This window comes from Vidua chalybeata, chromosome 6, assembly GCF_026979565.1.
Source record: "Vidua chalybeata isolate OUT-0048 chromosome 6, bVidCha1 merged haplotype, whole genome shotgun sequence".
NCBI lineage: Eukaryota > Metazoa > Chordata > Aves > Passeriformes > Viduidae > Vidua > Vidua chalybeata.
The window spans coordinates 59203122-59229721 of NC_071535.1; the positions used below are offsets into that span (position 1 = coordinate 59203122).

Sequence of the window (26600 nt, forward strand, 5' to 3'; positions counted from 1 at the left end):
AGGAAAAATGGGGTTTTATTACTTTTGACATGAAATCAGCCAGGCAGGTGACGTGAGTGTGTTTCCACAATGTGCACATGAAGTCATGTAGGCACGTGCTGTGATTGCAGCATCTCCTTTGTGCCTCTGCTGACCTCAGAAATGAATGTATTTATGTGCTGCTACAGGAGACATGTAGGAGTTCTCCTCTGTCTTCTGAAAAAGGAGAGTTATAGATTCATTACATTGCTGACTTTTCACATATTACATAAAATTAGTATCTTCATCAAATTACATAAATTAGGATCTTCATCAAATGTGCTTCCAACATTTAATTAAAGAAATGTGACCCTTCCTCCTCTCTCTCCCAACACAAAATCAGGCCAGAAAGACTCACAGTAGTAGAGGCAATAGACCAATTCCACCTTAAAATGGAATTTAAAATGGAAGTTTATTGAAAACTGTGTATTTGGCATGGAATCTGGGGACAGAACTTGATCCTGGCAGACCCCTTGCAGTCCCTATTGCTGTCCAGAGGTTAGAAATTTAGGGTTGTAAGCCATGGTGACTCCCACGGCCAGCAGTGGAGCTGTGCATGGGTACCTTCAGCATTTCTATGTGTGGCTCTTCCAATGGCAAGTGGTGTTTAAAAGTTAAGAAAAAAAAGCAAAACAAAACAAAACAAAACAAAAAACAAAAAAAAAACAAAAAAAAAAACAAACAAAAAAAACCCCACAAACAAACAAAAAAACCAAACAAACAAAAAAAACCACCTCAATGCCAGGCAGTTTCATTCTGAAGGGCAAGAAATCAGCTCCACAGAGTCCTCTCACTTGTGGACAGCTGTTGATCTTTTTCCTTGTTTAGACACAACATTGTTCCATTTACAAAAGAGAAAAATATAGAAAGGAAACAATAAGCAACAACTCTCACTGTAACTCTGCATGGCAGAAGATAGTCTGGGGAACACAAGATGGCACAGTTGCAAAATATTGGAACACTGACTAATGCTGCTCCTCCTTTTACATGAAATGTCAAGCTGTATTTTCTTTTCGTGGCATTTTGTGCTTAAGTACAATTCCTAAATGGTGCATAGAAGTTTCCCTTGCAGGTCCAAGCAGCAGCATTTCAGTTACCTTTGATTTTTTTCCTGCCCTGCATAACTCTGTTCTCAGCAGATGGAGCAGTTTTTGTGCCCATCTGTTGCTTCCAAGACAGGTTTTCCTTAACGGGGGCTTTCCATTTTTATTGTAGTGGTTCTGTGAAAGTTCAGGACAAATGCTTAAACCAAGCAATCCTATGTTCCCTAACAAATATAAACTGGGCATGCAAGCAGGTTAGAAAATATCTAAGCAACTGACTGCTACACAGTAGATATAAAATTCAAAGACTATAACTGAAATGAGAATAATTCAAAATAATTTATATATATGTATACACACATACACTCAAGCTTGATTTTCAATCAGAGAAAAAAAAAAAACTATCAAAAAAAAGCCCTTTCTTCTCTTCCTTTTTGAGGTGTCTTGCTCTTACTGTCACATTTATTTCAATTGTGAGCACTTCAGACAGCTTTACATTTAAAATATCTGCATAGGGCTATAAAGAATATGGCTGATGGGCATTTTCAGTATTAGTCCACCCATCCAAACTGTCAGATTGTGTTAGGTCCAAATTTCAAAATGTATTTTAAAAAGTGGTGAAGAACTAAAACATTCTTTATGTTTTAATTCAGGTTTTATTGTTGTTGTAAAAGAACTTTGTGAGCCCGGGGAGAATTGTGCCTGAGAACCAGAAAGGGAAAGCAATTGCTCAAGGGCCATAAAAACAGCCTGCCATCGTTAGCCAAATGCAGTAAAATTCACCAAAGTTAATCAAACCACCTAAGTGATGAAAAATAAATGAGATCTTTTCAAAAGAAGCCCTCCATCCTTGAACAATATCCATTGTTGCAAGGATTGTTTATCCTTTCTGTACTCCCTGTAAACAGTATAAAAAGCAGTCCAGCATTTCACTCACAAGGAAGTCCTTGGTTTAGTGTCTTTGTGATGTGAAAGGACAAGAAAGCAAACTCACATTAGGATGAATGTCTCAGAGCTGCAGACTGAGGATTTGAGGTCATTTTAATCTGGAATCAGAAAAAGTTTTGCTAAACACAAGGCTCATTTATTACTCTGTGCTGGAGAGCTGCTTGTTGGCCCTGGGATGCAAATGTTCATCTCTCTGAAATGTTCATTTTTGAGTGTCCACAGTTAAAAGTCCCAAGAAAGCACTTTAAAGGGGTCCAGTATTGACACAGGCTCCAGCTGTGAACCTGTGGCATTGCAGCAGACTTCCCATGCAGCAGGATTGCTGGGGCACCCCATGGAGACATGATGGAAATGCCAGGCCAGCTTGCCCAGCCCAGCTGTAGCAGGACATGGACTTTCCAGAGAGGGCCAGAACGTGGTCAGGTGCGTTGGGAGCCCAGCACCATTTATCCCCCAAAGTCAGCCCACGGCTGGAAAGCCTGCTGGGACCTGGCTGTGCTCTCACTGCTGCCTTCATGGCCCTCTCTTCCTTTCCTCAAACCCACTGCCAGGGAAATTTCCTTCCAAAGCAAAATTGGAAGCGCAGGGGACACGTGGGTTGGGTTGGCACTAGAGTGGGGTGGGCTGTGGCTGTGGTGGGCTTTGTCTGTGAATTCCCCACTCTGCCTTCTCCAAGCACCTGTCCTGGCTGGCCCCAAGGGCTTTGCAGCTGGCTGTGCCTCTGCCCTGCATCTCCCCAACTCGTCCGACAGCTTCCCCCACCCCTACGCCCACCCCAAAACCGCCTGGCCTGGCTGCAGAGCCAGGCTCTCAGAAGTTGGGAAATATCCCCTGCTCTGCTCTGCAGAGAGCAGATAATGACATGCTCACGTGTTCATTTTTTTCCTCTGCCACATTCAGTGGAGATGTAGATGGCCCTTCTTTGATAAGCAACTATTCAGTAGTTTGTTTTCTTCTGCTGTTGAAATGCGTGGCCCCGTGCCCTGCTCGCTGTGCACTGTCTAACCTCCCTTCCAAATGGAATTAATAATTCCCTCAATTTGCATTTCACAGATGTGCTAGTGCAGTTTTTTTTTGGATGGAGGAGCGTTATTACTCACAATTGACAAACCAAGAAGTTCAGGTGCAAAAGAATGAATGGGCCACTGATTTTGAGGGTCCCTTTTGATTTGTCATGAGCTTGATTTTGCAGAATGCTTAACATTATTGAGAGCTTCCTATAGTCAGGCATAATTTTCCCATCTGAGCGCTCAGCACTTCTAGAACGGGGACTGCAGGGTCTTAAATCAGACAGGCCAGAACTGAAAGATGCATTTTCACTGTTGCAGAAAAGCTGAGGGAAACGTTGTGTAAGCACTTTGCCCAACCAGTGAGTCCCAGTTTCATGCTGGGACTGCTGTGGCAGTAGCTGGGAAGTGCTGGACATTAAGGTGTCAGGGAACTGCCTTCCCTCATCACCTACCTCTCCCCTTCTGCAATCATAAAGTCACCCAAAACCCCCTTTTACTTCACATTTCTGATTCAATCCCTGAGCAGATGCAGGCAGGAGTCAGAATGCAGGGAGGTCCATGAAAGACCAGGTTGCCCATGTGGCTGTATGGTAGCATACATCACAGAAAGTTCAGTTAATATTTCACAGGAATGTGTTAAAAACCTGCACAACAGGACTTGGTACAGACTCCAGTTATAGCATTAAAATGTCATGTTTATAACTCCCAATCTGCTTCAGTGGAGGACAACAGCAGCAGGAATTAAATATTCAGTTACTGGTGTTTTGGTAGAAATAAGAAAACTTGTTGGCAGACCAAGTGATTTTCTTACATCAGCAGGAAATTAAAGAGTTTCAGATTTATGAGATACGGCGAGGCAGCAGAGCTGAGGCTGGGCAGGGTTTGGGTTAGAGCTGCACACAGACTGCTGATACACCAGTGCCTGGGTTCCAGGCAGCCCACCCCACCTGGCTCCTGTTCCCCCAGAAGCATGGTCACTGCTCAGCTGTGCCAGTGGCATTTGGGAGGGCTGAACCACAGCTGTGCCCCTGGGTGCAGCAGGAGAGTGCAGCACCCTTGCACTCGGGGTGCTGTGCCCATGAGCAAGGTCATTCCCACAGAAAACAGCTGCCCCCTCTCAGGCCACCTGCCTTCCACCTTGCTTAGCATCTGCATCACCCTGTGGAATGGGAGCCATTCACCCCCACCACGTGCTGATCTGTATGCTTGTGTCAGAATATAAGGGCAAAACCAGTGAGGGGCTTTTACAAATATAGGTGCTGGCTGATAAAGCAGATGTAGGTGGTTTGTCTTTGTTCTGCACCAGCTTAAATGCTTGCATCCCCTACCATTGGCAATTTGTCTTGGTTCTTTTAAATTCCTAAGTGGATTATAATTTTTCTCGTGGTATTATTTGACAACAGTCATATTTCATGGCTTTACTGCATTCTTTGGATAGTTAGAATTTTTCTAAGGGAAGGAGCTTTGAGAGGCGGCCATCTCCAGGGCATGTCGTGTAATGCAGACACAGGAGACAGAGCTGAAAATGTTCTTCCTATTTTTGTGTACTTAGAAAATACAGGATTTGACTTCTGATGGTTTATGGCATCTAAAGCACATTATTGCCCCTATGCCAGATGCAAATCCTTTAAACGCTTCAGCGTGAGTAAATTCCTCAGCAACTAATGTACTTCAATGACTCTGGAATACTCAGTCTAAATCAACAGTGAATTCTCAATATAATGAGCATGTTTTTAAGCTTTTCAGACACTAATGGGCTCAAAAATATAGGCAGAAAACTTTGCTCCTTTGCCTTTATCTGTGCATCAGTTGCTGTCGTGGAGCGTGTTTGTCTAAAAACGATAGGGATCATTTCAGTATCCATTTGCCCTGCTCCAGTATTGCATTATCGTTTGTTAGTTCACAGAAATATGCCATGTCTAATTAGCTTAGTAATGATTGTACTTAGCATAGGAATTGCAGCAACATAAGGAGAAAATAATCACACATTGCAATATCAAAATAAACATTTCTGTCCTAAGAATGTTGTCAGGTGATGTCATACCATCTGTCCTACTGTACCCGCTCAGAAATTTTGCTGCAGCAGCATCTGGTGCTTTGGCGAGCTCTGCAGACAACTGTGGCAGCTTTGCAGCTGCCTCCAACTCTGCTTTTATATTTAAAGAGTATTAAGACTTCATGCTCCATGCCCCTATAAATGTGTTTGCTTTTACTGAAGTTTGGATCCTGAGCAATTTGTGTATTTGCCTGGCTTGCAGAATGAGGTACAGTGTGTGAATTGTCTTGGGAGTTTGCAGTGGCCAAACTGTAAAATACAGCTCTCCCTTCCCCCTTCCCTCCCAAGCAATCTTTGAGCTGGGAGAGAGACACCCTTTTGGGGAGGAGCACAATTTACAGGAGAATCTGAGCCCTCGGTTCTGTTTCCTTAAAAATGTGGTTATTTATACAACCTGGAACAACTCCAGCAGAGAAGACTGAGAGGAAACAATCCCCCATTTTTTTTGCTCGTGGAAATGCCTTAATGAGATGTTATGTTTTCCTTTTTCCTTCCACAAAATTTAGAAAGAAATACAGCCCTGCAAAAAAACACAGGCTGTATCTCATTTTTGGCCCCATACACATAGATAAGTGTTCTCTGGTTCTAAATTCAGATTTCAGTGTGCTAGATGATTATTTAATAGATTTCAATTTCATTTCCTAAGTGCAGAAATCCAGCCAGTCCATTTCCTTTTCCCTAGAGTTTTGGACATCTGCTAGGGAAGACTCTGCTCACACCGAAGGAAGGCTCTGAGTGGTTGCCCAATTCATTTAGATTTGTCACTTCAATTTGTTCATTCAGCAGGTACATTGTAAACAAAATAGCTTAAATGAGGTTTGCTTTGGGGTTTTAAATATTTTATTTGTGCCTAGCTTTTGGGAATTGCCCCTTATGTACAGCATCTGTTCAATGTGACAGGGTTCTCTAGTGTTCATTGACTGCATATCAGCTTTCCCTTAACTGAGTTAGCAAAATGTTTTGTGATCTGCGTGGTGAAAACCCCCAGTGTTTAATCCTGCCACTCTGGAGCTCCTTCACTCTGCTCTCGTGACCCTGGGAGGTGCTGATTGACTGGTGGAGGGTCTTTTCGTGTTCATCCTTCCAGTTTTGTTTTGGGTGCTGAAAGGTTCTCTTGGAGGAATGGCAGCCCCTAAAAGATCATGTTGGACTCCTTTGTAGTGGACTTCACTGGGCCAAGGATTTCCCCCAGGCAGGAGAGGCACTGCCAAAGTGATTGCTGTGATTATAATGAGGTGTGATGGGATGAAGTTAAGAAATAGGAAATGGAAGCTGAATATGTTTTGGCAGGGATGGTCATCTACAGAGCTGGCTCCCGAGGGAAGGGGGAAAAGTTGGGCTCTTTAATATTACATGGGTCAAAATACAGGAGGACAGTGTCTATAGGAACAGCAGTGCAGAGTAACTATTGTCATCCTGAAGTTAAAAGGAAATGCCCCTCATCTCTTTTAGTTGAGATGTGCTGCAGAGAGAGGTTCGGGGCTTTTTAGTAGACAAGCAGGCGGCGTGCACGAGTGGGCTCTGCAGCACGAGCAGAAATTCAGGCTCTGAGGAGAGAGAACATTAAAACACACTGCTTAAAGGAGCAAAAATAGGCTTTCCTCCTGAGCACATTCATCTTTTTATGCTCAGCGAAGGGCTCTTTATCACTGTGCTGCCACTGGGTCTTGCAGTGTAAATCTGCCCCTTGCAGAGGCCCGTGCTTTGGGGTTTGCAGTGGGGACACAGGGTTTTTTTTTTTTTGATGTTGACCCTTGTTCACAAGGGTCTGTGACACAATCAGTGAAGTTGTTCGTGGAAACCATACTGCAGAAAATCCCAGTCCCAGGAGTGACGTGCGAGTCATTTAATCCATCAGAGCACAGCCCCCTGCTGCACCAACCCTCTGTCCTTCTCCCACAGCGCTGATTTTCCTGTTTCTCCCTTGCAGTACAACAAACACCTCTTCGTGCACATCGGACACGCCAACCATTCTTACAGCGACCCCTTGCTCGAGTCGGTGGACATCCGTCAGATTTATGACAAATTTCCCGAGAAGAAGGGCGGCCTGAAGGAGCTCTTTGGGAAGGGGCCTCAGAACGCTTTCTTCCTCGTAAAATTCTGGGTGAGTAAGGCGTGGCGGGGAGCACCTCTCCTGTCCAGCAGGGCTGGGTGAGGTGTTCAGCAGCCTGGGGACACCTGTGGAAATTCCCTCCGTTGTCACGCCCGGGTGCAGAGCTGTTTGCCCTTCAGCTGGGACGCTGGCCCACTCGCTGACAGCCCCCCAGGAGCCAGGGCAGCAGAGGCAGATGTGCCTCAGCTCTGCTGGCTCTGCAGCTGCTGGGCAGCAGCCAACAGGTACCCAGAGCCCCGTTTGGAGATGGGGAACTGCCATCTAGTGGTCCAGGGGAAAGCAGGGAAAGCAGGAATGGAGCCTGCTTTTGGGTATTTCCGAGGAGCAACCGCTGCCCAGTGCAAGGATCAGTCCTGCCATCATGCCGTGCTTGTGCAGAGAGGACCAAGCAGGATGGGAGCTGAGACAGCTGTGAGCCTAGGAGGCTCACAGGGTTTTCTGGAAGCACATCTGCTTTCTCCTTGCCTTTTTGTTAGTCAGCCACAGGACTCTGCTCTGTAACTTACCATATTCAGAGCAAGGGTGAAAAAATAATTTGAGTGGAGGGCTGGGATGCTGCATATTGATCTAGTCGTGATGAATTTCATTGATAAGCCAGGTTTTTCTTATTGTATTTGCAAAATGTCGTGTTAGTGACATAATCATAAAATAATAAAATTATTTAGGTTGGAAAAGGCCTCTAAGATCATTGAATCCAACCATCAGCCAAGTCCATCACTAAACTACTGAAAGGTTCATCCAAAAGGATCAGCAAATCTGCAGGCTGAGCCTCATGCTTATCCTAAAGCTTTTAATACTCACTGATTCGTTGGGGTACTTTTTTGTGGTACACTCCTTTTCATAGCAGCAGTTATCATCTAAGCATTTAATTTTTATTTTTTTTTTAACTTCAGTAAAAGGGGCATATTCAGGGTTTAGTTACAGGGTGGACAGGTTAAGGCTGAGGCCAGAAGAGGTTGATCTGGAACCACTGCTTATGATCAGATTTCCTTGAGTTTATCTTGAAATACTCTACACCTCATAAATCCCCCAGACTTCTTATCTTTCCAAGAGCTTCTGTGGCACCAGATTTAGAAGTGGAAACTGGAATGAGGGAAACTTTTTTTCTTAAATGTGGATGTAGAAGGACTAAGCCACTGAGCAGAAGTTGTGCTGGACTGCAGAAGAAGCCCATTGAGAAATTCACAGGGCTTAAAACTGGGCCTGTGAGCTGCAGACCAAGTATTTGAGGGCTGGCTGGGCAAAGAGGCCAGAAAGAGCAGACAGCAGAGCAGTGGGAGCTGAAACACAGTGGGCATCAGTGGGCTGGAACAGGCAGAGGAGAATGTGGGGTCAAAAAGAGGGAAGCAGTTGGAAGAGGGAGCATTTGGGATAAGGAGCCTACAGGGAAACACGGGGATGAAGTACAGCAAAGAAGGTTTCTGGGAGGTGAGAACAGGACAAACATAGCAGCAGGAGAAATCTGGCTGCAGTGGAGCAGAGCTTGGAGTTAAGGGTCTGTGACCACTAAATACATTTCCTTGTGAAATTTGGCTTGAGCTGAGGACATCATCTCACCAATCCACTCTGCATAATAAGTATTTGCAAAATGCACTGGCAAAAATGAGTGTCACTTCACATGCCTGTTCTCATTTCCCACAGAGGATGATAAGCCTCAGACTTTATACTAGACGTGGATGCAGCAGAGATTTATGCTATGGTAATTGATGTATTGTATGTTCTGCTTTTTCTCCATGTGGAAAATGATTTTCAGGAATGCTGAATGCTCAAAGGTATACCTAAAGCCATTAGAGACCTTCTTTGGGTCATTGAGGTCTGTGGTGTTCTCCTGACTTTGAAAATCCTAGTGCCAGCCTTCTCTGCTTTGTCTCCTACCAGCAGTGCACACCTTTAACCCTCCTGTCTCAGTCCCACGTCTGTCACCTGGGGGTGACACCACCCCTCCCCCTCAAGTGCTCACTGCCAAATCACACTCATGGCTGTTGTAAGGTCTCAAGGTGATGCCATGAAAAAAAAACCTCTGTGAAATGTACAATTCTGTGTTCAGCACAGAGTTCTGAGTAGTGTTCAGGAAACAGCACGGTGAACAGCGAAAAGACAAAGAAATGTTGTGTAAAATGTTCAGAGGGTGGGTGTGCAGTTGTGTAGCTAAAGCCTGTGACATGATGCAGTTCAGCAGTCAGGATGTGCAGGCAACTTCAATCCAACATTTCCTAACCTCACCGTGCCTTCCAACATAATGGTCTTTTAATACAATTTCGTGCTATATTAACTTAGAGATTAAAAAACATACAGTGCTAACATCCTTCTCAGTTATACATTAAAAATGTGGTGAGAACACTTTCCTGAGCCATGATCTTAAAATAAACCAGTGGATTTTCTCTCTCATCAAGTGAGTGAGGCAGGGAAAAGGTGCCTGGGGTAGTGTTTGAGTGTTGCAAGAGCCATGATGAATGCTCTTCTAGGAAAAACTTCACACCAGTGTGCCCCAGTCCTAAATGTATGTAGGAATATGTACAGGAAAAACAGAAGATAGGTAGTCATGAGAATTAGACCCTAAACTCTCAGCTCACTGTCCTTTATTTCTTTCACCCCAATAGGGCATTTCTTCAGAATAAAAAAAGGATGCCATTCCCTTTTCTATGGGGAGTGTTGAAAAACTGTTTTAAACAGTCATAGTATCACCAGGAAAAAGCTGGCACAGGTTGCTGACAATGTTTTTGACCCTATAAGTAACCTCAAATTTATTCATATGAAAAGAGATTCATTTTGGTTGAATTTAAGTATCTGGTTCTGAATAAGTATCTACTCTCTCATCATCTGCTGCCTCCTCCTACTCCGTAAGTTCACCTCCTCCCTGGTTCTGTTCATGATGAGTGGTTATTGCTTAGTCCCAATTCTCTGTCTCACTATTTATTTCCCATTTCCCCCTTCCCATCCTTTGTGTTGTCTTCCTCCTTCATTACCATGTAGCCATCAATCATTTGCTCAGCACTGTAAGCTACTGCATCCTAGGTGATTGTGGACCCCCACAAACCCCTTGTTTTGGTGAGGAAAAGAGGAAAGTGAATTTTGGTTGGGCGAGTAATTACAGGTGTGAAAGCACTCTGAGGAGAATCAGTGAAAAAAAGGCAGGGTCAGAGTGAAAGAAGTCAAGGCAAACCAGAGAAGGGAAGTGGGAGAGTGTCATGGTGTGAGAAGCTTGAAAGTGAAGGTGGGGATTTGGTGCCAGAAGAGATGGTGACCCTGCAAATGGATTTAAGGGAAGTCAGCATGTCACTGGAGGCAGCACAAAGGGTGTTTTGTTTAGACATTAATCGTGCTGTGGAATGGGCATATGGGAAACTGGAAGACCACAGATGAGTACTTGTGCTGAGGATGACTAAGGCAGAAAGCAGCTGAGCTCTGGTAGCTGGAGAGAATACTCCTCTGGCTCTTTCCCATTTAGTTCTGCTTCAGGCTGCTCACCAGCACAGTTTTCCCTGTTGTCCTGGTTTCGGTAATAAGGTTGGATTACAAAAAAAAAGTGTGAGGGAAAGGTCTGAGATCTTGCAAGAAGACGTTTGCCAGTTGTGGAGTTGACTTAGCAAGGCAGCACTGGGATGGAGTACAAAGCAAAGTTTGCTTTGCTTTGCAGAGCTTTATTGGTTTATGCAGATTGTATCTCATGGGAAGCACAACCTGATGCTGGGAATGGATGAGCTTCTGGCTCTGGTCCTGGTGACACATCTGGATGTCACACTTTTGGGCCTCTTCCTACCTAGCAGTGCAGGAGGTACAAAAGGAAGAGACTCCTCCTCCTACACCACCTCAAACAACCCACCCTACGCCCTGCAATGCCATGCCCTGGTCCTTGTCTTGCACCTGGAATGCAGTGACTCTGTTCCTTTGCTTTATCCCAGGTAGTCACTGGGATCCACAGAGTTCAGGGAAATTGCCACAGAGACAGACTTTTACAATAATAGAGGGAGTTTTACTTGGTGTGTTGTAAATAAGTAACAACGTCCTGATGGTGTGGCACAGGAAGTTTGTGTGACAGGGACAGGAGACTGGACATTACTGGGTTATAGAATTAAAACAAAAATAAAGATTCCTAAAGAAATGTAAAAGCTATCCTAGAACACTGATGCAGAATTCAGGAAAGGCTGAAGAGCATCCTGCAGAGGAAACCTTTCCTTGGTTACGGGTTAACTGCACAATCCTGCTTCTCTCACCTTATGGGACTAAGCCCAATCTATGCAAAAACAACCAGGAATGATTTGTGCCATCTAACCTTAATCTGAGTGTGGTCATGTTCCTGGTGGTTAATTTGTATTTAAGCTGCTTTTGTGACTTGGGAATAGCCCCAAAGTTTTCTGCTCTTTGAAGTTCCAGTTAGCCTGTATAAAAGCTAAGTCAACACAGGATGCCTGTGCTGGTTTCTTTTGTTGGTTCTATCCATGTTCATATCTAGTGCCACTGATTGCTCACTACTATTCCTAAATTCTCTAATTCTAAACAACACACTTAGGCCTCCTAGACTAAATTCTGCTTCTGTAACTTTGTTGTTTCTCTCTCAGGTTTTGTCTCAACCCCCAGCTGCAAATTTTGAGGCAAATTTTGCATGACTTTTCCATGTAGCCTACAGCACTGTGCAGTGGGTCCTGCCTCCACTGGGATCCTTAATGCTGGTGTAAGCACACCTTGCAATAATATGCTGGAATTTTGTGTCTCTCACACTGCCAAATGCTCTGTGCCAACCTGAACTCTGATTTCTGCAGCTACAGGGACAGGTTTGGGAACCAGATATATCTGAAAGGAGAATGGATGTTCTCTCATTGGTGACATAGGAAAAAAACAACTGATATAATGTTGGCCTGTCAGGCTTTCTATGGCTCTGATCCACTGGCTTAATTTTAAGTGTTTGCAGTTAGCTTGAACTATCCTTCTAACTGGGGAAAGCTTAGCCAGAGCTCACTGCAACTCTGAAACCAAGACCCAAACTCATCTGAAGATGCGTGGATGATATTAATTGATGTTTAAAATGAATGCCTCTATTTGCAGGAATCTGCAATGCAAACTAGGAGTTTTAGAAAGTAATGCATATTATAATTAGGGAAAGCTTTTAAAGATGCTTTGAAGTCCTAAACATTTTTGAAATTCAAATGCGGGATGGAAATAAAGGAATCTACACAATAAAGGGGCATTAAATTATGTCTCCCAAAATTTCACTGTTTTATAGATGTAAATATATGCAATAATTAGTGGTAAGTAACATGAGGAGGATAGTTAAGTTTATTCCTATTCTTATTCAAAACAGCTGTGGGATGAAAAATAATGCTCCTTCTCTTTGTGATACACTGGAACAAACAATTTACCCATGTAATCAGTGTTCAGAAATGGCTTGTGCCTGTGGTCTCCTCCCACCCCCTCCTGAATTTATCCCCATGTGCCTCCAGCCGTCTTAAAAGGTGCAGAGAGTCTTTGTGCCCTTCATTCACACATACACAATTGTGGCTACTGCCTTTCTTTCTTTCTTTCTTTCTTTCTTTCTTTCTTTCTTTCTTTCTTTCTTTCTTTCTTTCTTTCTTTCTTTCTTTCTTTCTTTCTTTCTTTCTTTCTTTCTTTCTTCTTTCTTTCTTTCTTTCTTTCTTTCTTTCTTTCTTTCTTTCTTTCTTTCTTTCTTTCTTTCTTTCTTTCTTTCTTTCTTTCTTTCTTTCTTTCTTTCTTTCTTTCTTTCTTCTTTCTTTCTTTCTTTCTTTCTTTCTTTCTTTCTTTCTTTCTTTCTTTCTTTCTTTCTTTCTTTCTTTCTTTCTTTCTTTCTTTCTTTCTTTCTTTCTTTCTTTCTTTCTTTCTTTCTTTCTTTCTTTCTTTCTTTCTTTCTTTCTTTCTTTCTTTCTTTCTTCTTTCTTTCTTTCTTTCTTTCTTTCTTCTTTCTTTCTTTCTTCTTTCTTTCTTTCTTTCTTTCTTTCTTTCTTTCTTTCTTTCTTCTTTCTTTCTTTCTTTCTTTCTTTCTTTCTTTCTTTCTTTCTTTCTTTCTTTCTTTCTTTCTTTCTTTCTTCTCTCTCTCTCCCCCTCTCTCTTTCTCTCTCCCTCTCTTTCTTTCCCTCTCTCTTTCTTTTCCTTCCTTCCTTCCTTCCTTCCTTCCTTCCTTCCTTCCTTCCTTCCTTCCTTCCTTCCTTCCTTCCTTCCTTCCTTCCTTCCTTCCTTCCTTCCTTCCTTCCTTCCTTCCTTCCTTCCTTCCTTCCTTCCTTCCTTCCTTCCTTCCTTCCTTCCTTCCTTCCTTCCTTCCTTCCTTCCTTCCTTCCTTCCTTCCTTCCTTCCTTCCTTCCTTCCTTCCTTCCTTCCTTCCTTCCTTCCTTCCTTCCTTCCTTCCTTCCTTCCTTCCTTCCTTCCTTCCTTCCTTCCTTCCTTCCTTCCTTCCTTCCTTCCTTCCTTCCTTCCTTCCTTCCTTCCTTCCTTCCTTCCTTCCTTCCTTCCTTCCTTCCTTCCTTCCTTCCTTCCTTCCTTCCTTCCTTCCTTCCTTCCTTCCTTCCTTCCTTCCTTCCTTCCTTCCTTCCTTCCTTCCCTCCCTCCCTCCCTCCCTCCCTCCCTCCCTCCCTTGTAATTTATATTGCATAATCCAGAATCTTGCAGTTTCCTCCACACACATACAGACACACACACAGCTTGACTGCCAAATGATGTGCAGCTCACAACTGGGGTCTGTAACATGAATGGCTCCAAGGCCAGCATGCAAATGTATGCAAAACAAATAAGATATGGAAGAAAGCAGACATCCATTTGCTTTTTTCCCCCCCGCAGCCCCCTGGCACAGAGGGGAGGACCCCTGAGCAGACTGATGCTGGGTGGCGAGCGGAAGGGGCAGCTTGGCCTGCCCATCACAAGCCCAACCATGTGGCAGACCTGGACACAATTCCTGAGCTGCACAGCAGCGTGCCAGCGGCCCAGATGCTCCCATTGGAAAAAATTGCTTCACAGTTTGGAATCCCTGCTCTCTGGTGGAGCTCTGGAGAGGAGGAGGGGAGGCACGGTGCGGGCGCATGAGTAACACACCTCCCCACAGCCGCTCTGAGCAGCTGCTCAGACCTAGATGTTGTTAATAAGTGACCTTATGTGCTTAATGCTAACTGCTGAGTGCCAGTGCAAACTGCTCTGGCCCTCCCCAAATCCCACTGTTTCCAGTAGGTGCTGTTTTCCTTCTACTCAGCAGGATGGATTTAGACTCTTCTCAGCAATTTTTGCTGGAGCTGCTTTTTTGTTAGCCAAAGCTGTTATTATTACAAGCGCTCTACCCTCTGCCCCTGCCTGTAGCACAGAGCCTGAGAGCTCTGGGGAAAGGAATAGGAAGATGGTTTTTTTTAATTTATTTTTACTGTTTATTTTGATTGCATCTCTTTAGGTGCAAGCTCCAGCACACTGGTAGAGATTTCTCCATTCAGCGTGTCGAACACTTGGTGCTCGTAATGTGCAATAATTCCAGTGCTACCCATTGACAAGCTGTGCTTTATTAATGAATTAATCATGCTCTTGCACTGCCAGAAATCTGAGTGCCTCTTCCCCTCCAAGTGCATTCATATAAAACTCAGTGCCCAGAAAAAAAGTCTAAATTAGAGTTTGACTCTTGAAAGTAAAGAAAAAAAATTTTTAAATTCTATTTGTGGTTTTGGGTTTTTTCCCCCTAAATTGTATTGATCTTTAAAACTCAATGAGTAAATGGACTCCTGCTCATTACACGTGATCATCCCATAATGTTTGAAATGCCATAATATTTGAACTCACACGAATATATTTGAAGCCACCGTTCAAAAAGTTATTTATCTGTATAGGCAGCAAGAGTGGTCCCAAATCCCAGTGCCTGGAGCCCAGAGCACAGCTGCCTGAGAAGCTGTACAGGAGGGAAAGCTGTTCTACAGCCCAGGAAGGCTTGCAGCCTGGGTCTGAAATGCAGGAGAACAGCTGGAGACAGAGCTGGTGACAGCACTCCAGTGGCTGGGCTGTTGTCACCTTTTTCACAAGGATCATTGAAACAGGAAATTATAAGGAGAAGACTAATAAGATAAATTTCTGTATTTCAGTTTTGTTGTTGTTATATTTATGTAGTCCTACCTGCCGTGTAGCTCAGGCAGTGAACCTCACTAAGTAATGTTTGCCTTTGGACAGTACCAAGCCTACTCGAACCAGAACATCCCTGTCAGCTACTCAGTTGGTTCAAAAAGACCCCAAGGGGATTTCTCCTCATCTGAGAATTATGCCAGCATTCCATGGCCATCAGGGTTACCAGCCCCTGCCTTGTTTCTCATTTTACTTTTGCTTAGCTTTAGCTTTCTGCTTTTTAATGCCCTTTTCTGCAAGATTTAATCTAGGAGAAGGCTCTTCCCCATGTAGCAACTTGTAGGCTATGACAAGGTTGTGGAAAAACTTCCCTTGGAAAAAGTAAGTAGATGGAGTTTCATTAGTCATTCACTACAAAGAATGTTTTCCAGACCTGAAATCATTCTTATAGCTCTTTGCTGAACACTTTCCAATTTTCCAACATCCCTTCTAAAATGTGGACATGAGCCCTGGAATCAATGCTGCAGTAAGGAGCTAAAGCTGAATACCAGGGCATTCATTTATAACACACCTCCTTATTCCCACATCTATAACTCTCACAGCCACATGGGTACTCATAACCATTTGGAGGAGGAAAAAAAACCAGCAAAAAATTTATTTTCATTTCATCAGTTGGAAAAATACAATTTACTTTCAGATGTATATGTTTAGACAAATCCCTTGCTATTTAAGCTATAATAATATTCTTAAGTCCTTATGACAAAATTGTTATAGTACTAAAAGAGGCTTTGGTGAAGCCTTCATTTAAGAGCATTTGCTTGCCAACTCCTATGATTTTTTAATGCTGGTGTTAGACTTTTTTGAAGAGTCCTCAGCTCTCAGCAATCTCAGCAATTAGTTGAATATGAAAACTGTTTACAAAGAGAATTCTGTCCTTCCTTGAAAACACCTTTACTGTGTGCTAGACTAAAAAAAAAAAAAATCTAAGAGCAAACAAGTAAATAAAGATAATTCTCATCTATATGATCATCGTGGGACTTTTGCAACGGTGTTGTGATTGCATAAGAGTAAATCATGACAACTGAGTGATAGTTTCAAGTGTTCCTCAGGCCCCAGCCTGGATGTGTTGTGTGCACAGAACTCCCGGGGATTTCAGCAAGGGCTGGAAGAGCTGTGGGAGTGAACAACAGGGTGACAGATGGCTGCATGTGTTACTTTTCCAGGTTAAATGTCAGCATGTAAATAGAACAATTATGTATTTTTTCAGCGGGCTTCAAAATCAGAAGGCAAGCAGATAAAAAGTTATCCTTTTTCAACTCTCCAAACATTTGCTACTGCAGCTCAAAATACAAGGTCTGTGCAGTTAATTTTTGACAACGTGAAATTGTGAGGGGTGGTTTAGTTATGATTCCTAAAATATTTTGCTCATATCCGAAAGGAAAGAAAACACTTTGCTAGTACAACTGCAATTGTGGTAGCAGCAGGAATAATTGCATTTTAAGAGATTACTTCTATTATTATTATCATTAATTGCAGCAGTGCAATTGTTTTAGGAGAAATCCCTCTCCTTCAGAAATTCCGGCAGAGCGGCGGCGGCGTGGCCGGTGGCTGCTGCAGCTCTCCATGCTTAGATGTTTGCTGTGCTTTGATTGCAGGCCAGCTGTGATGGCAAATTGCTTATTTGCTATCAGCTCTGACCAATTCCTCACAGCTGCCTGTGACAGCCCTGCTTTAGAAGCACATTAAACATTAACTGCTGACCTGGTACAGGGCAGGTGCAAGAAACAAGGTGGAACAGCGATAGGATTTCTTCCTCTTATGCAAAATACGTGACTCTGGGGCTGTTTGTGTCACTGTGTGCAAACCTCAGGAGGCTGCTCCACTGATTAATTTACAAAGCCAGCCCCAAGTAATCTTAGACCTGTGTCTTCTCTGTACCACAGACTAGATCAGTGTGTGCTGCTATCAGAATATTGCCTCACAAGGCCGTACCACAAATAACGATTGCAGACACTAAGGAGGATTAATGAGTTGCTGCCAAGTTAGAAATTAAGTAGCAGTTACAAATGACCTGAACTGTGGTGAGTGCTCCACACTAGAATCACAGAATGGTTTGGTCATAAGGAACCTTAGAGATCACCTAAATCTAACACCTTCCACTAGACCTGGTTACTCAAAGCCCCATTCACTCTGTCCTTGAACACTTCCAGGGATGGGGCATAGGTAAGCATAAGGTTTTTAAAAAGTCTGAGGGTAAACATGAAGGTGCCTGTCAAGTATTTTGTATTCCATTTCTATATTAGGAATAGAACCAAGCAGAGCTAGACTTGCAAGTGAAGCAGCTGCAGAAGTGCATTTCCCTGCTAAAATGCTCACCTCAGCGTAACTTTCAAGTTCAGGTGATTCTTTGCTCTCATGCTGCAGTAGCTGATCAGCTATTTCCACATAAAAGGAAAACCCTGCCCACTCTCTCCCTGGGCTTCAAAGATGTCAGTAGAGCTAATGCCTGAATCAACAAATCCAGCTGTGCATATCCCTAGAGTCTGCCTGTATCCATATCAGCGTGCTTTTAAGCGGAGGGCTTTTGAAATGAGCAGAAATGGGTCCATGATGTCAAAGAGCAGAGTGGCAGAACAGCTCCAGCGCTGCTGTGGGCCCAGGGAGGGTGGATTCAGCAGGTGACCTGTGTGGTTGCTTTGTAGCCAAATTAATCCTGCTGTTCACAGGGCTTGGATAATGAATAATTGAAGGTAGAGCTGCTCCTCACTTGATCCTGCGAGTCTTGGTCTCTGACGCTACCTATCAAAGGCAGCTGGATGGCTACTGGGGCTGCAGGGAAATGCTGGGAGCCAGCAGATCTTTCCAGCAGTGTTTGCTGGTGCTGGGCACGGCTCTGTGCACACGGGAAGCCTGGGGCTTGTGTCAGACTGCTCCATGGAGTCCAGTGTTCTGCTGAACCAATGCCATATGGCCTGGCAGAGCCTTATCAGAGAGCGATCCTGTGTTGCCCAGCTGTCTCCCTCTGCCATGAGGATTTCATTGCTTTAAGACAAGAAAAAGAGAAAGCAAGCTGTGGCCTCTCTGGAGTGGGGTGGCTCGGCCGAATTTGAATCTGAAGGCAGGTTCAATTCAGAGGGGCTGGCTCTGGAGCCAGGCTCCTCACAGGTGATCATTCCTTTGCTCCGGGGATTTCACCTGCTGTCTGCCAGACAAGAACGGCACCTGTAGCCCACAGAAATACTGGGACATCTTTTATTGTCTAAAATTTGAATAAATTGCTGATTTCCTCAGGTTTTTACTGCAACAGTTAGGCAGCTAGTTCCCTGATGGACTTTTTCCACTGTCACTGTCATCACCATTAAGCTCCCCCCGTTATTTCTGAAAAGAATGGTGAGCTAGTGACAGCTTATGCTATTCACACTGTCAAATAAAAAAAATCAAATCTTCACCTTTTTCCCCACAGGCTGACTTAAACTGCAACATCCAAGATGATACAGGAGCTTTTTATGGAGTCACCAGTCAGTATGAGAGCTCGGAAAACATGACAATCACCTGTTCCACCAAAGTCTGCTCATTTGGAAAGCAAGTAGTAGAAAAAGTAGAGGTGGGTATTGTGATGGGATATGTGCCTTTAGTCATTTCTTACCTTTCTTATGCACAGACCTGTGGGGTGTGGTCAGGCCTCTGGTTGGTTTGCTCCACAGTGATATTGCAGCTGGGGACTAAGCCCCAGACCCACATCTCTCATGTACAGAACAGTTTTTGGGGAGGAATTTTAGCCTAGAGCTGAAGGTTGAGACTTTACAGATGTCCTGGTCATTGTTTATGTCCTTCTTAAACTAAGCATGTTTTCTGACCGTAACAAAAAAAGGTTTTAATAATTTCCATTCTTCCAAACCTAGAGAAAACCAAAAATCCTGAGAAACCACCGCCTGAGCGATTGGTAGCTGGACAGCAGAAGTCCAAGAGTCACAGCCTTACCCTCCCTCAGCAATCTAAGTCAGTCTGGTTTTTTTCCAGCTGTAGTCCTACATCTTTCTGTAGTTCATAAATTGCCTATTAAGTCATGCAGTAATATATCTATGTTTGTATGTGCACACTTAAATGTAAATATATAAGCTTATTTTTGCTGTTCCCTTTGCAGACAGGTGCCTCAAAACTCCTGTAAAATCATCTTATCACAGTTTTTGGCTTAATTAACTTCTACTCAGTTTGGGACTTTATAATCCTCATCTATGCAGTTTGCTAATTTGCAGGTTAGAGAACAAGTAGTGATTTTATAATTTTTGATAATTAAGATCCCTTGCATTTTTAGCAAGGCGTAGCACAGGCAAGGCAGGGAGTCAGCAAGGAGGTGCATGTATGTGTGTCTGAGCCACTTTCTCTTTTTCCTGTCTACACAAAAAAAAAGAGAGAGAAAAACAGATTTACCAGCCACTTTTTTTCTGTCTCTGAATTATCACATTCTAAATGGTTTTTATTTTTTTTCAGACTGAATATGCAAGGTTTGAGAATGGCCGGTTTGTGTACAGGATAAACCGCTCTCCGATGTGTGAATACATGATCAACTTCATACACAAGCTGAAGCATTTACCAGAGAAATACATGATGAACAGCGTCTTGGAAAACTTCACAATTTTATTGGTATGGACTGGCTTTTTTCTTTTTCCACTTCTAAGATACTCTCAGGCTTTGTATGGCTTGCTCAGCTTGTAATGTTGGGAACCAGTTTCCAAATCCCTTAGTCATTGTTGCTTACCAAACAAACCTAACTTCAGAATAATTCTCCTGGAACTGGGCGCTGTAGACACTCAGGATGAAAAGGCTCAGCTGGCTGTGAGTGTGAACAAACATCTTTGTTATTTTCCACAATTTTCAGCTTACTTCTCCATTTTTTCCATTCAAGTCTGGGGTTTGTAGAGAGCCTGAGGCAGTAACTTTGAACCATTGCGTTCATCTGATGTGTCCTTGCCGGGGCTCGGTTACAGTGCTGCAGATGTTAGTGGCATTAATTAGTTCTTGGGCACGGAAAACAGGCAGCAAACGCCCAACAGGTGACCTAAAGCACAGAGAGTGGGCCACGTGGTGGCCTTTGGGCCAGTTTCATCCAGTGACCCAGCTTGCTTTCCCTGTTGCTCTGTGGTGTCACCTCAGCCAAGCTCTCAGAGCCACGTGCCGCCGCTGCCGGGCGATTCGGGCAGGGCCAAGGTGACACGGGTCACTTCTTGTTTCAGCCCTGCCCTTTCCAGGTGTGTGATGTTGTGTCTGCCTCTTCCTTTCCCCACACAGGTGGTAACAAACAGGGATACACAAGAAACCCTGCTCTGCATGGCTTGTGTATTCGAAGTGTCGAACAGCGAACATGGAGCACAGCATCACATCTACAGGCTTGTAAAGGACTGAGCAGTTATTTATATATACACTTCATTTCACTTCTTTATCAAAACACAGACTGTAAACCTCAACACTAAGTGGCAGTGCCTCTGGCCCAACTTTCACCCACATTTTTCTAAATCCTGTTTTAGTGAAGTCATTTTTAATGTGTTCATATATAATTGTAGCTGTGAAATTCTGGTACAGTTGTAAAAATTATTTCTAAAACTAAGTGTTCTTCAAATTTGTAAACCACAGTTCTTTGGGAAGACTGTATTTAAGAACCTAATGCCTCTGTCTGTGGAGGCCTATTTTTAATTCTGATAGAAAAATGTATGACAGAGCATTTGCCATGGGGAAAAACTGACAGCATTTATAAGAATTTATTTTGGGTTTTTTTTCCAACATGAAATACTTGTTTTGCAATGCAAGTGAAATTGAAACAAATCTTTAGCTATAACTGTAAATGAGTACACAAAGTTAATAATCTTTATAGAATTATCTTTGTAACTAATTAGGGTGGAAGATATGGACGAATGTAATTCACTAAATTATTTTTTAAAATGAAACATTTTTCTGTTTGAAACCAAATGAAAAATATAGCCTTAAGAAATGCCTGATAGAAACAGACAGGTCCTAAAATTAGGCAAATTTTGTATTTTTTTCTCAACGCTAAAACTAATCTTCTAATCCATTAAACTTTCAAACAGGTATTGCAGAGAAAGAAAACATCACCCCTTACCCCTAACATATCTAGTGTATTTTAAAAGAGTATAAAGTTGTATTGTACTAATAAGAAAATTTGATTATTTAATGAAAAAGATGGCTCATTTTGCAATAAGTAGGTAAATACTGAAGATTTAGACTTGCATTATATGTAGTCTTGTGTGTGAGGTTATATTTTATATGGACAACTATGTTTTCTAATAAGTTGAGCAAAAAACTTGCAACTCTGAAGTCAAGAGATGAACGGAAACAACTGACATTGCGACAGCATCGAGTCGTTTGCAAACAGAGAGCAAAACACTGATGTGTTTGAAGGAAGAGTGTGTACACCTCTGAAAGGATCAGCAGCTTTAATATCTGTGAGACGCTAGAAAATCACAACCAACATCAGGCAAAGAAGATTGGAAAGTGGAGAATTTTATTTTTTTTTTTTCTCCTTTTCCTCTTAATCATGGTGCTCTTACACCTCTCCCAGTTGTCTCTCCAGGTCTGACATTATCTGAAACAAACACACACCTGCCACGTGGGGTCTGCTGTCCTCTTGGAAAGCGTTCGTCCAAGTGGTAGTGTTCATCCTTCTGATAAATTCAGGGAAGACTCCAGGAAGTGAAGCACAGCTGGAGATATTTTAATACTGTAAGGCTTCGGGGGTCTGCACACGTGAGAGCAGCAGTCTCACCCCTCCCGCTCAGGACAAGGGGGTGTTGCTCAGCTCCTCTCCTCCTGCTGCCCCTGGTTGCCCGAGCAGAAGTTGTTTGGGCAGCAGAGGCTTCTCAGGCAAAACATTTGTCTGGAAGGCTGAGGGCTGCCTGACCAAGCACATGCCACCTTAGGGATCGGTGATGAGTTATCAGCAAAGAGGGTTCTTAGGGGAGTCTTGTGCAGTCCTGACTCAAAGGTGACGTTCAGCAGGCCCCCTCCTCCCTACCCCTTATGATTCGTTCCTGTGACCAGCACAGTTCCCGTGCACAATGTAAGCGTCAAATTTACTCCCAGGCCCAGTGCTGTAAGTCTTCAAACAAGGAACTCTAATCCTTTTCTTTAAATTATATTCCTGCACAGTCCTTTCTGTTAGAATTGCCCACTGTTGAAATGTCTGGACTAGACTAGAGCCTAGGCGAGGTAGTGGGTGAGACCAGGACCATCCCTAACGCTGGTGAGGTTTCGGGTTCGAGGAGGATGCAAACATCACTGAGGGGAAGGGAGGCTTCAATCCCTCAGCTTCAATCCCTCAGCCTGATCCGACTGCATGAGGTGGATGGTTTGGATGGTTGCTGTGATGTCTAGCTGTTACCTGCTTGTGGATATTAGGGCTGATGATCTTTCAGTTGATACTCTGCGAAGTGAACAGAGAAATGTGTCCATGGCAAGGTCTCTTTTAACGCTCATTTTTAACACTAACAATCACATCAGGAAAAGCACTGCATTGTAACAGCCTAACGGTAGCCCTTTATTCTAAGCACTTGGTGTTACAAGTCAAAAACTACTTTTTGGTTTTTGTTCTAAAGTTGTCTTTTATTTAGGGTTTGAATTGTGGGTTTGGTGATTTTTTTTTTTTTTTTTTTTAATAACAAGCAAACTCTTTAAGGCATATAAAGTAAGTAAGTCAATTTGCAAAACCAGGTACAGTTTTTTTTTTTTTTTTAGTAGGATCTGGCACACTACATATGCCATAACTATAGGGTATAAACAGTCACAATGTTTATTGGTGTTCACATATGTAATGTTAGGGAAACTACTTCCATCGTCTTTTCTTTACAATTCTGTAAATGATCCATACCCTGTATATGTTAATTCTAAAAAGCCTTAATCCTTCAACTGTTGAGTGTGGGGTGTGTAGTCCAACAGGCTGCCTGTAAACTGTGAGCTCTTTTGTAAGCTGGAAGTACTTATCTTGTTACTGTTACTTTTTTGTAGGAACCTTTTAATTGAGAGCTGCCAAAGCATTACAATATGCAGTGCCTTAGCATTATATTAGAAGTACCTTTTAGCCTCTTAAGATTAAATTTTATACATTGTTTTCTTAATTGGTTCCATTTTTAAAGTACCCGTGTTTTTCCCTGCAGAAACGCTCTTTGACTGCTTGGTCTAAACCAGCTGCCTGTACAAGTCAGTCCCATTGCAGTGAGATGCCTATACCAAAAGGAAAGGTTACAGATCCCTAGTTCTCCGTGAAAAGTGAATTGTATTAATGAATGCTGCCTTTTTCAATTTCATGACCAAATAATTAATTGTGACTCTTCTGCACTCTAGCATGAAAGTGCCTTTGGTTTGAAATTCCAGCTTAGAAAAGTGCTGCCATAATAATGACAATTTGTAGAGAGACCAAAAATATTTAGTTATCACCGTAATGCCTTTGGTTTATTGGAATAAGTTGAATCTACAGGCCTCCATTCACAAAAGAGCACCATTCATAGCAAAGGGATTTTGCTAATGATCAGCCTGCTGAAGAAAAATCTACTGTTTGCCATTTCTGACAGCATTGCAAACCAGCAACTGATTCGTCTGTGATATAAAAATGAAAATATTCCCATTTGTATTCTCTTCATCCAGTCACGCATCTGCATAATGAGAGATCCATATCCTACAGAATTTCAGTGGACAAGCATGGCGTCATCAATCTCCTCTAATAGTATTTTGGTATCTGTGGAGATTCTTTGCTTAGACAGAAGATTTTGTTTACAAAGTTGTGCATGCTGAAGGTCAGATGCATAGAACAAGAGGAGCACGGAGAACTGAGCATAGCGAGGGTAAATGCAACCGTGTGGGTTTAAGCATTGAAGTGTTGAGTGTGAGCACTGTGGATGAAGGTGCTGCTGGGGAAACTCTGGCCAGCACAACTCAAAACACAGGGTTGTTTTGTTTTTCTCCCAGTTGATGTCTTGGGGAGAAAAAAAAAAACCTAAAACTAGCTCCTTTTAATAATGTGTCTGGTTTTGATACCTTCTGTGAACGGGGGCCATACTCTCCACCACAACTGAAAGAGGAGCAACATTTTAGAAAGAACAAATATCAGCAAAACCAAAAGCTGTCAGAGGGATTATATAGTTGTGAATACAATGTTAACTTGATTTTTAAAGTATTTGATGAAAACTAAGAGTAACTTTTTATATAGAGAAATATTGTGACACTGTGTGGTAAATATTGTGATAATTCAGATTCCCTTTCTCTAAAATATTATTTTTGTTATTCCTTCAAGGTCTAAATCTCACTTACCTCTATAAGACAAGTAATCCTGTTGAACTCGATGAGACTGAGGTAGGGCAAAGACACTTTTGGCCCGCAAGCAGAACATACTTTTTCAGTTATTGCCAAACATTTTGGCTGTACTAGTCAATGTTTGTGACAAGCTATACCTCTGTCTCGTTCAAACAAGCATAATGGTACCATTTGGGGCTGTTAAAAATTACTACTAACAAATGTAGTTTTACTTACTTGAATTCCAAACTGATTTTGTTTAGGTACTGCACCACTATTTTGAAGGAATCGCAGATCCAATGCCTGTTTCTCTCTTTCCCTCTCCACCACAGCTACAGCTCAGCTTGGCAGTGGCTTGTCCCGTGGGGCCCCCAGGGGATGGGCTATTGGGAATAATGAAGGGTGTACATTAATGTTGAATGTAAGTAACTGGCCAGTCCAAGGCAGATACGACATTTGATGCGCTAATCCATATCTATTTATTTTTCCACTGCGAGTCCCGGGGCGTGCCTGCTGCCTGAAGCAGTGCCCCTGGGAGTTTCCTGGAGCCCTCAGTCAGTCACACTGAGAGCCCTGATGTTGTCCCCCCTTTCCTTTTCCCATGAGGATACAGGTGCCCGGGCACAGGCAGATGTGAGGAGTAGAGCCCGGCTTTGTCCTTTGCTCAGGATGATCTCCTTTCCCCCTCTTATCTTTCATAACCAGATGTTTAGCCCCCCCCAAGAAAGATTGAGGCTGGATAAGTCAAAGTACAAGAAACAGTCTGGACATCTTCATCTTTTAACTTTTCAGGTCATTCTTGCTGAGATCATGTAATTAGTTTTAGTGTGTAAATTAAATCTTAAATGCACTCAGTTGACTAAAAGGAGATGGATCCCTGTTACCTCCTTACAGAATATGTGTTTTTGTTTTTGTTTTGTTTTGTTTTATGGGCCTCTGATTCAGGCTCATGACTGCAGACAAAAAATACAATATGTGCCTGAAAAAAAAAAAAAAAGACAAAAGAATTTTATAACATTGAAAACCTGAATAGCCTTTAATTCTTCAGTACATTTTATGTAAAACAGGTTGGGTTTTTGTTTTGTTTTGGGGTTTTTTTGCCATGTGCATTTGTTCACATTTGTAAATGACTTAATGGAATTCTCACTTTATGTTTATTTGTGTAATGTGTATAAAATGGGTTTGTGACTTAAGCATATTCATATATGGTCAGTGGTTACTTTAATATTGTACTGCTGCTGGTAACTTTTGATGTAGAACTTGCCTTTTGATGATAAAGTACCTCTAGGTTAGACAGTGAGGGAAGGCTCTTGGAAAAAACTGAATGTTCTCCAATGTTTTCTTAACATATTTGCAGAAGCTTTCAAAAGGAGTTTCAGTCAAACCTCTTGGCAGTACAGTATTCTTGTATTTGTTATTGTCTGTGTGTAGGTACTGGTACCTTTTTTTTTTTTTGTTTAAAATGTTTTAAGTGTTGGCTTTAAAGTGAATTTATCTTTAGTATGATAGTAATATGAAAATTATAGGTTTTGTGTGCAGAGAATTTTTTTATAAAGTGCTTTGTAAAAAAAAAAAAAATGTATTCTAGCTTTCGCGGTACATATGTGTGATAACTTTAATATCCATGACAGTTAAGTGCAATTATTTCATCACTCTAAAAATGCTATTTTTGTGTCGGTTACTGCAGGTGTTTTCATGTCTTTGCAAAGTGACACATTTTGATGCCTTCTTGATAAAGTGGTAGAATTTTTGTAGCTTTCTAGAAACTTTGTATTCATACAGTATCAATTGAAAATAAAGAAAATGAAAGTGTTTTGTGCATTTGTCGTAATCTCTTACCTCCATCTCTTTTTAACGTTGGATGTAGCTTTCAAAACCCTTTTCCAAAATAGCACAAGGCCAGACTTGCAGAAATGCCTTCCTCAAGGTGCAAGGGAGATCCAGCAGGATCTGCAGAAGCCTGGAGGGCTGGCACTCGAGGCTGGCACATCTGGAAGCAGCGTTCAATGAAGAGTCCATCATCCTAATTCTTGCCTGTGTGTCTTCCTAAAGAAATGGTGGTGGATTTTTGTGAAACACCG

At 42.5% G+C, this 26600-nt stretch overlaps 1 protein-coding gene across 1 annotated transcript in view; it reads left to right on the forward strand.

Moving 5' to 3' along the window:
* Positions 1-26331, forward strand: part of TEAD1 (TEA domain transcription factor 1) — a 41225-nt gene extending 14894 nt beyond the window's left edge. Inside the window, exons 6-9 of the mRNA XM_053945986.1 lie at positions 7006-7179; positions 18686-18826; positions 19714-19866; positions 20512-26331. Of these exons, the coding sequence (XP_053801961.1) occupies positions 7006-7179; positions 18686-18826; positions 19714-19866; positions 20512-20625 (582 nt within the window). The 3' untranslated portion in view covers positions 20626-26331. The remainder of the gene's footprint in view (positions 1-7005; positions 7180-18685; positions 18827-19713; positions 19867-20511) is intronic.
* The last annotated feature ends 269 nt before the right edge of the window (positions 26332-26600 follow it).